This window comes from Streptopelia decaocto (genome assembly GCF_964273445.1).
Source record: "Streptopelia decaocto genome assembly, chromosome: 4".
In the NCBI taxonomy this organism is placed as follows: domain Eukaryota; kingdom Metazoa; phylum Chordata; class Aves; order Columbiformes; family Columbidae; genus Streptopelia; species Streptopelia decaocto.
This window is the reverse complement of record NC_138658.1, coordinates 9,460,330-9,476,789: the sequence shown is the minus strand read 5'-3', so window position 1 is coordinate 9,476,789 and position 16,460 is coordinate 9,460,330. Positions and strand designations below refer to the sequence as shown.

General features: G+C 37.3%; 1 protein-coding gene across 12 annotated transcripts in view; it reads left to right on the top strand.

Moving 5' to 3' along the window:
- Positions 1-16,460, top strand: part of CAMK2D (calcium/calmodulin dependent protein kinase II delta) — a 160,335-nt gene that overhangs the window by 124,341 nt on the left and 19,534 nt on the right. For 2 of the 12 annotated variants that reach the window (XM_082051995.1, XM_082051999.1), the window contains exons 13-17: positions 374-411; positions 6,233-6,292; positions 7,913-7,954; positions 10,508-10,556; positions 15,482-15,565. In XM_082051995.1, coding sequence (XP_081908121.1) covers positions 374-411; positions 6,233-6,292; positions 7,913-7,954; positions 10,508-10,556; positions 15,482-15,565 — 273 coding nt within the window. The remainder of the gene's footprint in view (positions 1-373; positions 412-6,232; positions 6,293-7,912; positions 7,955-10,507; positions 10,557-15,481; positions 15,566-16,460) is intronic. The other 10 variants (XM_082052000.1, XM_082052001.1, XM_082052003.1 and 7 more) reach the window with 10 other exon arrangements.

Sequence of the window (16,460 nt, the reverse complement as noted above, 5' to 3'; positions counted from 1 at the left end):
GAACAGTACTTTTCATAGTCATATCAAACTGTCCCCATCGACAATTGCAAAAACATTGCAGTTGAGAAAATGAACATATCCAAAGGCTGCTGCTTTTACACTCACCCTGCTTCTGTTTCCTCTGTGCTGCCCAATGACGTGTCTCCTTGTATAAGTACAGTTAACCTACAGCTTTAATCAATGGAAAAAGAGATGTATGATCTCAAGGATTTGTAGTTTCTTAAATATTTCATTTTCTGTACTCAAAGCAACAAAAGGAGGAAATAAAAACTGAAAACATATATGCAGCTGGGAGGCGATAAGGGTTTGCTGTGCAGCTGGTTGACCTCAGTGGTAACCACCTGACACTGAAATTATTTGTCTTGTTTTACAGCAGCCAAGAGTTTACTGAAAAAGCCGGACGGAGTTAAGGTAGGTTAAACGTGTGCTTTAAAATACGTTCTATTAGTCACCACCTATCTGCAATTTCTGCCAGTTTTTATAACTGATTATTATTACTTCCTTTATTTATAGAGTTTGTTAACAAGTGATTCTTACAGTATATTTGAAGCGATTAAATTTAGTGGGTGAAGCTTAAAAAAATGGAATAGAAGAAATATTTGAAAAACAAGTGGAAGATAGAAAACTACTGGAGAAAATGCTTTTCTTGCTATTTAAATGAAAGATGATTGTATAATTAATGACTTGGTGTTATTAATGAGCTTGTCAATATAAGTGAAGGCTTGGTGGTGGGCATTTTAGCTTTTTAGGTATCAGTGTTTATCTGCAGCTCTGTTGCCTTCGGGTTTCCCTTTGACTTTCTATTAGATTTCGTGGAAGACCAAAAGTTTACTGATGGGCTTGGCTCCACATGAGGTGTATTCTGCCAGATGTACTTGCTATATTTGGCAGAACTTGAGGGGTTTACTATCGCAACAAATCAGCTCATCCTGACTAATAGACCTTGCTAAGAAGGGAACATTTTGGCAGCTTTCATACATGATTTAGAGCTCCTGTTCTCACGTCACGAGATCCTGCAGGAGGAGAGATGCTTCACAAATGAATGTTCTGCATAAATACTTTGAAAAACAGCCAGGAAAAAAAAAGAATATATCACTCAGCAATGAAAAATATTTTATTTCTTGGAGGACTCCTGAAGACTAGAATAAGTGCCTCATGCTTTTATGATATGATTTGAAAGATACTCTTCTGTGCTCTGTTTGTTTACTCAGAAGTGCCTTTGACCTGAATTTTAATGTTCTATTTAATCTTAACTTAATCTTTTATTTTAACAAAACATTGTACAATTGAATAGGAGATTCATAGTATATTTGTCCCTGTCCTCCCACACATATGCACTTTTCCTATCCAAAAAATCGTGAGGCTGATTTAGAATGAAGTGAGTACACCATGATTTCAGTGCTTCTCGCTGCCAAGTAGTAGATACCACAGTGATATGGAGAAGCATACATTCAGTGCTGTTCTGTGATTCCTGTGGAAAATCCTTACCATGTTTCATTGTGGAATATATAAATTTTATGTACTCTAGCTGATCAGCTTTTCGTTTTTAAATATCATTCCTCCTACAGGTCTATGATGCTATTTGTTATATCTCAATTTTGATTACAATATTGGAAACAAATGTTGCCAAAATTTTGCCTAAATTACACTTGTTGGGATTTGGTAACTTTGGTTTTCAGCATTTATGTGTCTGCTGTTTGTCTGCATGGTCATGTGGAGCAAAGGGAGTAAATTTACATCTGGGGAAGTCTGTTTTTGTCAGTTCTATTATTGAGTTACTGTATACTCCATAGCATTTTTCCAGCCCTTCCTACAACTTAAGCTTTTTCTTAGAAAAAAGCCAAAACAGAAATATGCTGTACTCCATGCATTGATACTTCAAATCCAACCAGTCACATTTTCTTCTTTTCCTTTCTCTCTGACTGGTCAATTCAGAAAAGGAAGTCCAGTTCGAGTGTTCAGATGATGGTGAGGATCTTTATCGACAGATTGTTTTTCCTCCTGTGAAACATTCACACTTAGAAATCAAACAGTTGCATTTAGTTTTGTTAACATACTGTGAGAGGCTACAAGACTTTAAAGCACAGCCTTGTGAATTTTAAGCCTGCAGTTGCTATATGCCATCCACACTGAATTGTTCTACAGTTCTTTCAAGAAAGTTTTTTATTTTTTTAACCTGGGGACAATGAAAAAACAAAAAAGTAGATGTAACATTGGCCAATGCAGCTGTTCTTAGTAAATAAAAACAGTAACAAAATAGTAATCTTATAACAGCCTTCTATTAATTTTTAAACCTCCTTATATCAAAAGCTAATAGTATTAATATCATAAAATGTAACACAAATCACATTGCTCTGCACGGTGAAATAGTATCGCTTTAATTCAGCCACTATAGACCAAGATGTCATGACAAATGCTCAGGAGTACAAAAGAAAACAATTTCGCAGCCTTTTCATCCTACAGTTTCCCAACTAACTTCGTTCACAGCTCAGGGCTTTGTCACAAGATGTCTCAGCTGAAAGTCAGTAACTTTCTTCTTCTTCAACCTGTTCTACAGTCTTGCCTTCGTTTGGCCTCTGTCATCCCACACAACAACTTACTCAATTCCTGTGTTATTATGGTTTTGAATCTGACTTTTGAGATGTTGGTGATGATCAGCTGTGATGTCCCAACCAGCTTCTGTTGCTGCTGCCAGTGGAGCGAAGGCAAATATCCCTTTCCCACACCTTTTCCTGGGAAGTACAACTCTCCTTGAAAAGCAGAAATTGCTGGCCGGGTCTGAGCAGACTCGTAGCTGTGTTGGTAAATAGTCTGTTCTTTGGGCAAACATCTATTTTCAGTGACAGAGGATCAGCGCTAACAGTGTCCAAATGAGGGTAACCAGAAAGGTGCAGTGAGGGTATCTCTAGCATGCCAAAGGTGAAGTGTGTTTTAGCCTACTGTGAAAGATTTAAGTCCCAAGATGTAGGTTTTGTTTCTTAAAAGGTTTTTATAATATGTTAAAAAAGACCAATAATGATTCTAGTGTCATGCCCAGTTTTGAGTGTTTGTGTCTGTCTGTCCTGCACTACCATCTGATCTAAAAGAGTGGCTTTTGACGAGCAATGCAGAAGTATAAAAGTTTTCTTTCTTTGTAACAAATAGAAGGTCACCACTTAAACATAATTCAATCTTAGAACAACTGTTTCATATGAAATTATATTACTCCTTTTGGAATCATTCCCCTTTGCTGTTAAAAATAAGTGCGAAAGATACAATGTGTGTTCATATAATAATAAAAAAAAAATAATGAGAGAGAAAGTGTACAGGCTTATTGCTGATTCCTCTCTTAAGTTTCAAAGGGTTTACCAAGTTCTGCTTACATAGAAGAAATAATTGTATTCTGAATATCATTATCTCTTTCTGCTTTTACTAATGAATGTTGTATTCACAATATCTTACTAAGAAGTTTTGAATATATTTCCTGCAGTTTTCAGCAGTAGCTGTAATGGATATTGTTTATTTTTATAGGACTTTCACCAAGGGAGTATGGACCCAAGCCTGCTCTCCTTACTCAGGCAAAATTGGAATTGAAATTTGATTAACCTGTTTTCATTATGTATTCAACAACAAGCATTCATTTGGCGTATCACTTTTTTTTTTTTTTGTATTAAGCTACTACTGAATAGGACTGTATGAAATCTGGTGAAATCTTCATTTCTTTCCTCATGTTTTTGCTTTATGTGTATCTGCCTTTTGTTAGGGCCTTTTTATTTGTAGTCTTGTGATGACTACGCTGTCATAAAAATATGAACTTTTAGTTACACAACTTGATCTGTGATTTTTCTCATGTTTTGAGAGGTTTGGTATGCCATCAAGCAATGTTGTTTGTGTTCTCACTATTCCACAATTCTCCTATAGAATTTCCATTTCTTGAACTGGTTGGGGTATTTTTAACAGTTTTTTCCAAGTAAGTAGTTCAGGTTTTGCCCAGCTCACAGTCCCATAAATGTCTAAGCAAGTTAGGTGATATATAAAATACTTGCTAATACTTATGTCTTCCCCATAAATGACATTATACACTAAGGTATTTATTCCCTCCCTGTTGTGAGTTCAGACACCCTTGCAACATACGGCTGTAATATTGTTAATAGAGAAATGAAACTTATTTGGCAATAACTAGGCCAAGCTGGAGCATAAACTAAACACTTGGAACTCAATAATGACTCGTATTTTATCTTAGTGACAATTTCTCCACAAAGACCATTGTTAAAATAATGTTTCTCATCCTCCTGCTGTAGAGCACTGTGAACTTTGATTTTAAATCAAAGAAAATTATTCTCTATGGGAGAATGGGTTCTATCACAAATATTACTAAATAACATTTAGTGTAATGCTCCCCAATATTAATTACTAAGAAGTTTTCTGTTCTTCAAAGTAAATTAAATGCTGGTTAAGATAAGGAAATTTGCAGTCTGTAATTAATCAATGTAAATCCTGCTGACATTTCCATAATCCTGACGTCCTAAGTAAGACTTAGTTCAGCTGCAGGCTTAATTCCTGTAATCAACAAGTCAGCTGCCACACCTGTACCAAAGTAGAAATAATCATCAAAAACTGCTGAGGACATGAAGTTCAGTGAATTTCCCCAGTGGTGCTGACTTCTGAATGCTCGAATTTCACAAAGCCTTGGCACAGACAAAGCTTGAATGTTAGCCTGCATGGCTGAGGAGCTGAACACTTCATCTGAGACTACAGAGCCATGGCAAAGTGTCAGTCACGAGGCAGATGGTTCATGCACATCTCAGTTTGCTCCACTGTTCTAGGACTTCCTCTTTCTTTATGCCTTTTCATATATGTTACTTAGCGTGGCATCATTTTTGAATGGTTTATAAAGGCTTTTCTTTTAGAAGAAAAAATACCAGATTTTGACTCCAAAATTTCTAGAGTTTGCTCCTTTAAATGGAGAAATCAGTTGCATTTTTTACAAAAATCCATTCAGGAAACAATTTTGGACTTTTTTCCTTTGTTTTGCACATTTATTATTAAGTACTGTGGCTAGAAGGTTCAATAGAACTTTTTTTTTGGACCAAAGTTCTTCCAAACAATATGTATTTATACACCCAGTTCTGCATGCTGCTTTGGATTGCTCTTGTTAAAATTAGACATGAGTAAAATATACATACTTTTTTTTTTTTCCTAATTAACGCTAAAGAAAAAAGTGACATATTTCAAACTAGTTTTACTCTTCTTTAATCTTGCTGCTTAGTGCATGTAAAAAGTGGCTCAGTACATTATTTTTAGTATTTCTGTGCTTTTCATACCATGGTATTTATGAAAGCTGAATCTTAAAAATGGATTTAAAGAATCAGATGCCTTTAAACTTACTGCTAAACAGTTTATTTGAATTAAAAGTTTGTATAAATAAAGGCCAGTAGCCTTGTAAACATGTAGTACTGCGCTAAGCATAAGAATTAACATGAGGACCTACACATAAAATTCAGCAAATATGTACTGATTGTGGAGTGAGACAACAGATACTATACATAGTGTGAAACCTTACACTTTCAGGTTATAGTACCAAAATTGAGAGGCTGATACACAGTTACTGTAGGAAATCACAGCTGCCAATTATTTTTGTCTAAAATAACTCTAAAAAAGCTAAAGGGACACTAGTCTCTTTTGACCATCAGTTGTATTTATTCAGATCTGGTATCAGTTATATTTATTAAAATCTGTTCTCAGAAGCCAGTAGAACAAATCCATAGACTTCTGGAGAGCTATGAATAATCAAACATTATTTGTGATAGTGATAAGTAATTAGAAATAAAGAAAAACTGAGTCCAACTATTTAATACTGTTGCATGACAAGAAATCACAATGGCTATTTAGGATTTTCTTCAAGCCCATATTAATTCTATATTCTTCTTATATGTGCTTAGCTGCTACTTGAAGGCTCTCTGTTCTTTTAAGTGTCACAGCTGAAGTCATCTATACCTTATATAGACCATATTACAGTGCATCTGAAAACCCATAGCTAGCATGTTTGGAGGAGTTGCAGCTAGTCATCAGATCTATTGTTAGCGTTTTTTCAAGTTCATAAGTTCATCTTTCTGTGATTCTTTATTTCCATATCTATATCTATATATAGATATCTATATCTGTATATAGATGTTCTATACAGAGAGATATAGATACGGTGCCTACTGCGAATTCTAAGGCCTGTCTGTTTCTATTTTCTGCATACCTACAGATAAACAACAAAACGAACGTGGTAACCAGCCCCAAGGAAAATATTCCTACCCCGGCGCTGGTATACCTGGAATCTTCCTTCTCATGCTATCTTAACACTGTCTTCTGTTTGTTCTTGCCTCTTTTTTTGCTTTTTCATGCATTTACTCTGTTTGCTTTCTAAAAACAGGCTTTGGAAAAAGTTTTTGTTTGAATTATGCTTATTTTTGTGTGTGTGAGGAAGTCCATTAGAGCGTGTTTATTAACAGAAAATGTTACATGGAAGCTGGATGCGGTAGAGTCATAGCATTTGTAACCGTAGTTGAAGTTTTTGCATGCTGTGCCAGAAAGTGAGTAGAATGCGCTTTGTGTTGCTCTTAGCTCTTTGCCTGATGATTGTCTCCATCTTTTTAATGCTAACCTTTTGTGGGGGAAAAACAGTAAAAACAACCACCAAACCAACCAACCAAACAAGCAAAACACCCCAAAACCTCTGTTATTTTCTCTGCTTTTGTCTTAGTATAAGTACTGATATCAAGGAGAGCTAACAGGATTATTGCTAGGCAACCATAAAATAGACCTTATTCAGATTTTCATTCCATATTTCCTAAAACTCAACAGGACTTTGCAAGACTTCACTGGGATCAAGAGGCATCTAGTGCTAAACACTTTTGCTTGTTCTCTTACATATAAATCTGCCAGAGACATTACTCATTAATAAACTCCACTAGGAACATACTACTAATGAGAGTGCTGTTCATGAATGTTTCTAGTCCAGTCTTGCTTTTATTAGTAGCTCCTATTTCTTAGGGGCATACATGTATCACATGGCTTACAAATATAAATGCCAGTGCCTAAGTACCTGACTTTGTCACATATTATTTCCTGTGTGTCCGCATATATAGCTTTGAAAATGTGGATAATTCTTACGTATTGGGAGAGGTTTTTCTCTTTAATTGTTTTTTGCAACTGGCACTGAAGCATACATTCCTAAGTAATTTCTAAGGACCTGTTAACAGGTTTCCTGCATGAATATATGGCAGTCTGTTCCCAGACACAGACATGCACAATAGTCCATGCTGAAAGTGCACTGGCTAACTGCCATTTCAAAGATTATTTGATCTGTTTTTAAGGGAAATGGATTTGGGGAAATTACACTCTAAAATGACGTGAAGATCTGCCTCTCTTACTTACTGCTGCTCTGCCAAAGCAGCAATTGGTAGTAATCTATGTCTTCCAAAACATCCTAGTGTTTAGAGATAGTTAACTCATCCTTAATCCTTATCAATTCTGTATTTGTATTTGATCACTTAACACTAATACAACAAACACGCTTAGGGAAGAGAGGTCATTTCTGGCCTTCTTGTCTGTCCCGGCTCAGACAGGAAAACAAGCAAAGCTTTTAGTATCACTTTGTGCAAAAGAGCCTCTGCAGGTCTCCAGAGCTTCAAAGCCCTCTGTACATTGGTCATGAATAAGGTCTCTGCATGCTGCTGCATTAGGTGAGATGGTCTTTTTGGCTGGCTTGCTGCTGAGGAAATCTGTGTTCGAGACATCCAGTTTCACCCTCTGGCAACAGTTAACATTTTGGCTCTTGTCAGTGTTCAGCGTTCGTGAGCTGGCTCTTCTTGCACTCCCTCACACAAATGAGAATGTATTTACCAATGGGAACTCTTTCTCTCTTTATTTTGTTCTTGCTCAGGAGCCCCAAACTACAGTAATCCACAATCCTGATGGAAATAAGGTATTCAGAAAGAATCAACTCCATCTTGCTTTTCCACAACACACATTCCATCCACTATTCCACAGCAAAATAGGGCCATTCCAGGAATTTATCAAGGAAAATCTCATTCCTGCATTTGTTACACCCGGTGTCTGTTGAGCCCGTTTTCATGTGTGTTCACCTGCTGCGTGCGTCCCGCTGGTTGTTCTTGGGGGAGTCGGTGGCGATGGTGGAGCTGAGTCCCCTGCGCAGCCGGGCTTGGGGAGCCCGGGGTTTCGTTTCAGCCAAAAGTGCTGCAGCCTAAATAAAACCAAAGAACGCTGTTCTCAGAGCGTGCTGAGATTGTACTGAGAAGTTTTATGTGCAGTCATCACCTTAGATACAGATGTCATTTCAGTTTATCCCATCTGCTGTTTCTCAGCATGCTTATACACCATGTTGTGACGTGTCGTTTGCACGGGACTTTGGTTTTCTTCCATAGCGTCACTTAGTTTAGAAAAAAGTAACATTTTAAATTACAAAGAGTTCTTTTGATTTTCATGTTTTCTTCATGCTTTTTTCTTTTTCTTGTGGTTTGTGATGTTTGCATTTGGCAGCTGATTCCTAAAATGTGTTTTGTTTTGTTTTTTTCATGCATGGACTTGAAAAGGGCCGGGAAATGTCATCATTTACATATAACATATGTTCCTAGGTTTCCTGGAAATAATTTACTCTCCAACAAAAAATTCACTGTTTAAAGTATTGATCTAAAGATTTGACATTTCATTTCTCTAGTCTTAACTACTTGTGGTTATTTCAAATGAGAAGGATTGAATCTGAGTGAAAACATAGCGCATGCAGACATTTCTTAAGCATGAAAGTGCTGATGGCGTGGGTTGTGCTTGTGTATTCCATTCCTTCATGCACCTTGCATCTGTTGAACATAGAGCTTTAATTTTCATGTTACTACTTTTGCAGCTCCCCAAGTTTAAACTCATAGGCAACAAACAGCCTGTGTTTGAACACTAGTCTAATCTTTATCGCTGAAGTCCACTAAAGCCCAGAAACCCCAGATCAGATATTGGCGTGACTACATCTACTTGACTTTATTATGTAATCATCACAATTAAGATATTTAATGTCCCAAAAGGTCACGGCAGACAAGCAAACCACTTAATGCAGAGAGTTACTCCTAAATTTTTCTGAAAGACTGATCGTTGTAGTATGGCAACTGGAGTGGATGCTTCAATATTACAGGCTACATCTGCTGTGTGAGCTTGTGCATGGTGTTTACAACCTGTATTTGTGGGGGGTGGGTTGTTTACTTATAAGTACTTTATCTAATGTTTTAAGTGATGGAGCATGATACATCTGTGTAGAGTGAAATGTCTAACACCAGCCAGTTCAGGAAAAGCATGGTGACTTGTTCAGTTTTGTTTGTGTGTGGATTAATTCATGTAGTTTTATTTATGGATGGACACTCATTTTGTTTTGGGTTTTTGTTGTGGTGTTGTTTTTTTTTAAGGTCTGAGTAATGCATTAACCTTTATGAATATTCCTTCAGCCTTGTGAGGACACAGTAAATAAAGGGCACTGTCAAATTTACTTTTATTATTTAATTGTAAAATCCTTTTAAGAGTTAAATACAATACCACTCTTCTATCTCTCAGATAAAAAATAAACCCGTTAATCCTTTTTGCTGTTGAGCTGTGGATAATATTTATATATATAGTTTCTACTTTTCAAGAAAGTGTACAGTTTTAAAAAAATCAAGTTTAAAAACTTTCCAGCTTTCTAAAAATGTGTGTCCGTTAGATTTGACAGTGCCCTGTTGAATTTGCCTGTAATATTTCATGTTTCTGGTAATTCCTGAAAGACTGAGATCCAGTATCCTTGCCTTTTTAACAGTGTGGTGGCTTAAGTGCAAACTGTCTGATACATGAGTCATTCCTCTACATGACTGGTTGTTCAAAGAACACTACTGCAAAGATACCTTAGTTTATCAAAGTCGTTATCATCTGTTTATCAATTCTCTGTCTCCTTCAGAAATGTTTTGGCCACAGAACCAGTATAAAAATTATGGAATCTGATCCAATATTCTTAAAATCACTGGGAGACACTGTTTTAATATACATTGCATAAGCCATATGAGCAGAAATACAGTTGTAAATTGCAGAATGGAGAAGTCTGCATACTTAAAAGTTAGAATGGAATGACTTATTTTGCACAGTCGGTTTAATCACTAAGCTTAAAATGGCAAGCTCTCCTACTTGGCTGAGGTAATTCATATAACATTTCATATGGACTTTGTACAGTTGGATGTTAAAGAAAAAAAAAAATCCTTTACATTCCTGTGAAGTAAAAGCATTAGACAGCAGGAAATGTATTTCTGTTCCCTTGTGTAGAGAATTACAAGGTTTGACATCAGTTGCAGGTGGAAATGTCTTAATCATTGTGTGGCCATTTGTTTGTGAATTACATCCCACCCTGCTTCAAGGCTTTGCATGATATATGTAACTAACTGTAATTCTCAAAGGCACGCAAATAAGGTTTGGCTTTTTTTAATACATTCTACTTATATTTACTTGTCAACAGGAATCAACAGAGAGTTCCAATACGACCATTGAAGATGAGGACGTGAAAGGTATGATTTTAAGCTTGAAACATTTGGAGAAACAATAACTTGAGTTATGGGAATTTATCTCAGTAGGTCATTAAACACAGAAAGCTCTAATGAATCTTAAGAGAGAATACTGTTTTTCCTCATTTAAAAGAAATTACTTTTATGCTCTTCTGTGTTACTTCTGACATGTTTCAGACTTACCTTTGAGTTTTCATTTCCCAAAACACCATTTGCCATGATGTTTTGGAATGAAGAATATAAAGTTACTGCTTATTAACTAAGATATGAGTTCCAGTAATAGTAGCAGTAGATTAAAAAATGTGTGAGTCAGTGTTTTGTAACTCTTAATTTGTTTATGTACTTCTAGCATACATTTGTGTTTTGGGCTTGTTTTTTTATGTCATCACCATTTCAATTTTTATTCTGTTCAGATGCCAGTGTTTTTTCATGTTTCTCTTTTGTTCTGTCCATACAATTCCTTTAATCTTCTTTTTTCTTTAAAAAGCTAAAATCAATTATTTTTTTTAAATAAAATTAGTTCTGTAACCTCACAGATACTGATTTTGTTTCCATTTTTTCCCCTCTAATTTTTACACTGCAATGTTACTCATACTTACTTTAATAACATTTTGTTTTAAAACAAAGAGTTGTTTTGTTTTTTTTTTTTTTAAGGGTAATAGGTTTGTGTACCTCTGGTTCACAGAAAATACTGGTTTTCAGCCTCAAAGAACAATGTTATGCACACAGGTGAAAAGCAAACCAGAGGTGATAGTAAGGAAAATGTGGAGAATGGGAGAGAAAAGAGAATTCTCAGTGAAACATTGTAATTTGGGGTTTGCTTTCTGTTGGAAGTAGTACAATGTGTAAGTCACTGTTAAAAGTGTTAGCAAAGTTGTACCCTAAAATAGAGACTTGAGTCTGCTGAAGGGCTTCATTGGTTTCTGGAGAGCGTGGGAGTGTTTTAAAATTCAGAAGATTTAAGGACAAGGTAGTTTGAATTGTATCAAAAATACCTAGTGCTTAGTTTCTGATGGGTAGGATAGGTGCTAGGCATGTTTGATAAAAATATTGGTATTGCCAGGGTGATGAATTGATAGTGTAAGTATGCAAGTGTAGTCTCCGGATAGCAGCTGTCCATGGACCACAGCGTTGAAAACACAGATTTTTAAGTACGCTGCGAGATTCATTGGGCATCACATCACGGCAGCTGAGCTGGGGCTGGTACAGGACAGCAGAGCAAGCCTGGGGCAGAGCCCAGCGACTTGCTGCTGCCCATGGCGTGGCGCTTGGAACGGCTGAGGAGCTCAGCCACCCGGTGGGCTCACCCCCACACTCTGCTGCACTGCAGTGATCTCCTCTACTTCTGCATAGTTGCTGTTCCTTTGGTGGAGATAAGATTTTCTATCCACTGCTGGTAACGATGCAGCTGTAAATTGTGACTTACATTGCTGTATGGGTGGCAATTAGCTTTAATTAGGTCACCAATGTTGACAATTTGTTCTCAAAGTTTCAGTGAACCATTTCACCTCCACTTGAGCAAAGTCTTGGGCACGTTAACAGCCAGTACCCACTCACTTCAAATAACAGCCCTAGTAATAGCAGATTGAGTTAATGTGAAATAATGGCTTGGAGAACAATTACAGGTATCTGCAGCTGATGCAAAGGAAAATACAGTGTAATTTACCTTTATTCATAACACTTTGTGTTTCTTCCTTCAAACCATTATAAGTAGTTTAGTAACTAACCTCAGTAAATGAATAATTTAATTATAGGGCCTCTGCATGATGTATAACATGATGTTACAACCATAGGATTTTTGTGTATAAAATTTTGTCTGAAGCTTAGTGCACAGAATTGTATCTCAGGAATACAATTATAAGGAAAAAAAAAACCACACACACAAAGATAAAAACAACACAACAAAAATGTTTTATCTAATTCTTCTATATGATTCTGTAGTATCGCAGTTAAGATTAGATTGGATGACCACGATATACTTTATTCCCAAACCAGACAACAGGATCTTGCAGTAGTCACAGGTCTGAGAGATGAGATGCTGGTTGTGTCCTTCTCTTTGCTGTAGCTTAGGGACAGGTGTAAAATGTTTAGCAGATGAAATTTTCTGTTATTTTTAGGTTCCTGACCCACTGCTACCTAATAGTGATACAAAGGTCATAAAGCGGATAAGCCAGTAAGATGAGCTGAGGCTGTACTCCAGAAAGACTGTTGTGTTGTGTTGTACTCCAGAAAGAGTGTTGTGTTGTGTATTTCCTGGAGACTGCAGAAGGAGGAGCTGAAAGAAGTTGCTGTGCTTGCCGAAGAGGAGGCAGAGTAGTGTGGTGTTGCTCTTCACCTGCTTTGGTGGGGAGGTGGGATGATCCTGATAACCTCATACATTGATGCAGCTGTTTCAACATCTGGTCCCTGGCCTAACACATAGTGGTACCACTGCCCTGTTCACCAGACGCCAGGTGCACATTTTGTTCCAGTGTATGGGGATTTCATTTTCTGTTCCATTAGAAAAACAATATAATCTCCCTGTCATTAATTGCTTTCAAGCTTGCTTGTTTTCCACTGTTTAGTATTCCTGTCACACTTCCAATCTTTGCACCAGAGGCTGCTTTTCTGGTTCTTTTGTTATAAATTAAAGCTAACAGTACCCTTAGGGTCTTACTTCTAGAATGATTCAGGGAATAGGCAGCCCTGCAACCCTGACAGCTGTTATAAGTTCAAGCGTAATGCTTTAGCAGGACACTTAGGAAAGATATTTTCCCCCTACATCAAACTTGACTTCTGGATGTAGATTTTCTAGGACAACAGTGAGAAAGCTGTTGTCAGGAACAGCTACTGGCTTCAGCTGGAGATAAGATACTGATAGGACAAATGGATGTCAGAGCAAGCAGAGAGAATTTTCTCAGATTACTGACTGTCTTGGTCCTTATGTGTATGCTCAAGTTCGTGTTTTTCACCAAACTGAACATCTAGAATGAAAGTTCCCCACCTGAGATGATAAAGGGCCTTAAAAATTGATTTGCTTTTCTTTGCAGTGTGGAGTACAAGAGGGGAAGAGATGCTCTCCTTCCTGTGAAGGAGAAGGGAGACAGGGATACCACTCTGTAACTGGATAGTGGTATTAGCGTATGTTTTATAGTATTGCAGTATGGCCCACACTTCACAGAGAATGACTCTTCCTCACAAAGGTGAGCAGTCTATACACTGTATCCCTCCTCCTCTTGTTTTAACATTGTGCATAGAATGCATAAACAGGTACAAGGTTCCTTTCTTTGTACAGATGACCAGCCTACACATATTTAAAACATTCAGCTCTGCATTGAGTGGTTTTCTTATTTTTTATTGATTATGTGAGCCTGTGTGCTATACAGTATCTCCAGCACAGTTGGTTTTGTGTGCCCTGTGGGAGTGTGTGTGCATATGTGTTTGTACAAAGTATTACAAATGTTACAATTCATTAAGAAAGGTATCAATTAAAAAAAAAAAAAAAAACTTAACAATCAGAAATGTGTCTTTAGGGACATATTGTTACCTCTCCTATCTATCAGAATACTGCATACAGTATTCTCTCATATCAGGATCTCACCATATTTTTCATTTCTGGAGGCAGATACTTTAACTTGAAGACAGTAAAATCAGGCTTACTTTTCATTTGTTGTGTATTGAGAAGTCTTAGTGTCTGTAACTTTGTCTTGCTTATGTATGCATTTACATCTTTTAGGTCTGGAACGTATTTCTTTTAAGAAAGCAATATCTGGCAAACTGTAGTGAGCTTTAATAATTCAAGGAATAAGCCAATTCTAGAATTTGAGTCTGAAATTACTTGAAGCTGTAGCTCAGGTTCCTTGCTGACATAGATTTCTGACATAAAGCATTTATCTGCATGGCAGTGATCCCCTCTGAACATAAGGAGAGGACTAGACAGAAAGAACATACTGAAAAATGAGCTGAAGGCAATGCCTTGTTCCACAATTGCTTGTGGGATTTCTTCCTTTAGTAATGAGACTGGAACTCTTTGGCAGCATCTTTTTGATATGAGATTGATATGAGGGTTTTTTCGGTAGTACTGTAGAACACCACGGTTACTTTTGGCAACCATGCACACAGTCTTTTACAAAGCTGAGTTGTTAAATATATCATGGTCAGGAAATCTAGATTTCTCACGGTGTTCTTTTGCCCCTGGAAATGAACTAATGAAAACAGTATTAGGAGTGATGGGTCCTGACGGGAAAAATTGCTGAGCTGTAGGGCACTTACAGATTAGATAGATTCTGGCCAATCTGTGCTACTTAATACATGTTTAAGATGCATAGCTTAAAAAAAATAACCATTCGGGAGGCATGTATTATCATATATTTTGCTAATTGATTTCATTGTTTTTGTTTAAAAGTAGAAAGAAACCAATTTAAACTAAACCATCTGGAACATACTTTCCTATAGAAAAACCTTTAAATTGCTAAGAACCTTTTTTTAAGAGCTCTTCGAAAACCCTATATATCTCAGTACTGGATGGAGGGATAAATCTGTGCTGGCATCTGAACAGAGTCATTTATGTCTACGACCTTTACAACTGTTCTTTGGCACCCACACTGCCTCCCAAAACTACACCATTAACATTGTTTGTGTGCTCAAAGATTTTATAAGTTCTTGTTGCTTGTAATTAAATTCTCGTTATTTTTCTTTTGGCCTTCTTTTTTTTCTCCTTCCTTCACATCTACTTGACCCTCATACAGCTCTCACAAAGGAGGGTGACACGGAGAGGTTGTGTCCCACCCACCACTCCTCCTCTTCCATTGCTTCTTCACCTCACTGGTCGCCACCCTTGCCGTGCCCCGGCGGCCGCTCCTGCTGCCAGTGCCTGCTGAGGATTCTGATCACACTCTACCTCTTCATCTTTGTTTGTTCATATGTTGTGTTTCTTTCCATCAATTCAGCGGGCAAGTCCACGAAAAATGCAAACTCAGAGAGTCATTCGCTTGAGTCTGAGCTCTCCCACTCCACTCCTTCCTCTGTATTGTGTAAGTTGAGAGGCTCATCTGTTCAGATGATCTCTGTTGTCTCCTTCTCTTCCCTTCCCATCATCTGACAGTAGCACAAAAAATGTCAATACTGTGATCTGTCTGATCTAGGAATGACCTTTTCTTAGGGCTTATAAAAGTACCTATTTATTTATTGGCCAGGTTTTATTAATTGTAAAATTATGTCATCAACTAACAGCAGTATGAATAGGTGTATATTTCAGAAAGTTGTACCTCGCAGAGGTTAGTCTCTACAGTAGTTTTCAGCTTAAAGATAGATGTTGCAATCACCTCTGGCTTAGATCCTGGATATAGGGTCTCCAGATCAGTTACCTGTTACGTATGTCATCAAGTTACTTTCTTTAGCATCGCCGTTGGTATGCCAACCTCAACACTGTTGTAACAGCTGTTAGCTTGAGGCATTGATTCATGACAACTGAAACATTTCACGCTCTGCTTAGGAAGAGACTTGTGATGGTTAGTGACCAATCAACTGTAAAGGAAATCTTTAGGGTGAGGAGACTATGTTTTAACAGTTTATATATAAGAAGAAAAGGGCATTGTATTAGCAGCTTATATATGGCAGAAACAGTCTAAATAGATGCATTTCTTGTTTATAAATTAATTCAGAAATTCTTTAGCGGGTGGGGACCTTGTCAGCTGAACTGGGGAATGACTTCCTAGGAACGCACGCTCTGCTTGCCGATTCAGATCTGGAATCCTATGTGTGTTTGGGTAATTGCACTGTACTAAGAATAAGCATCTGCGCTGGTAAAGGTGAGATCTGCATGGGCCCTCAAGGGCTGTGTGCAATTGGCCTGAGCCTTATTTTAAATTTGAGAGGAATTTTTCCTATGTGCAACTAATGCAGTTGAGAGGGGAATCAGTCCTGGAG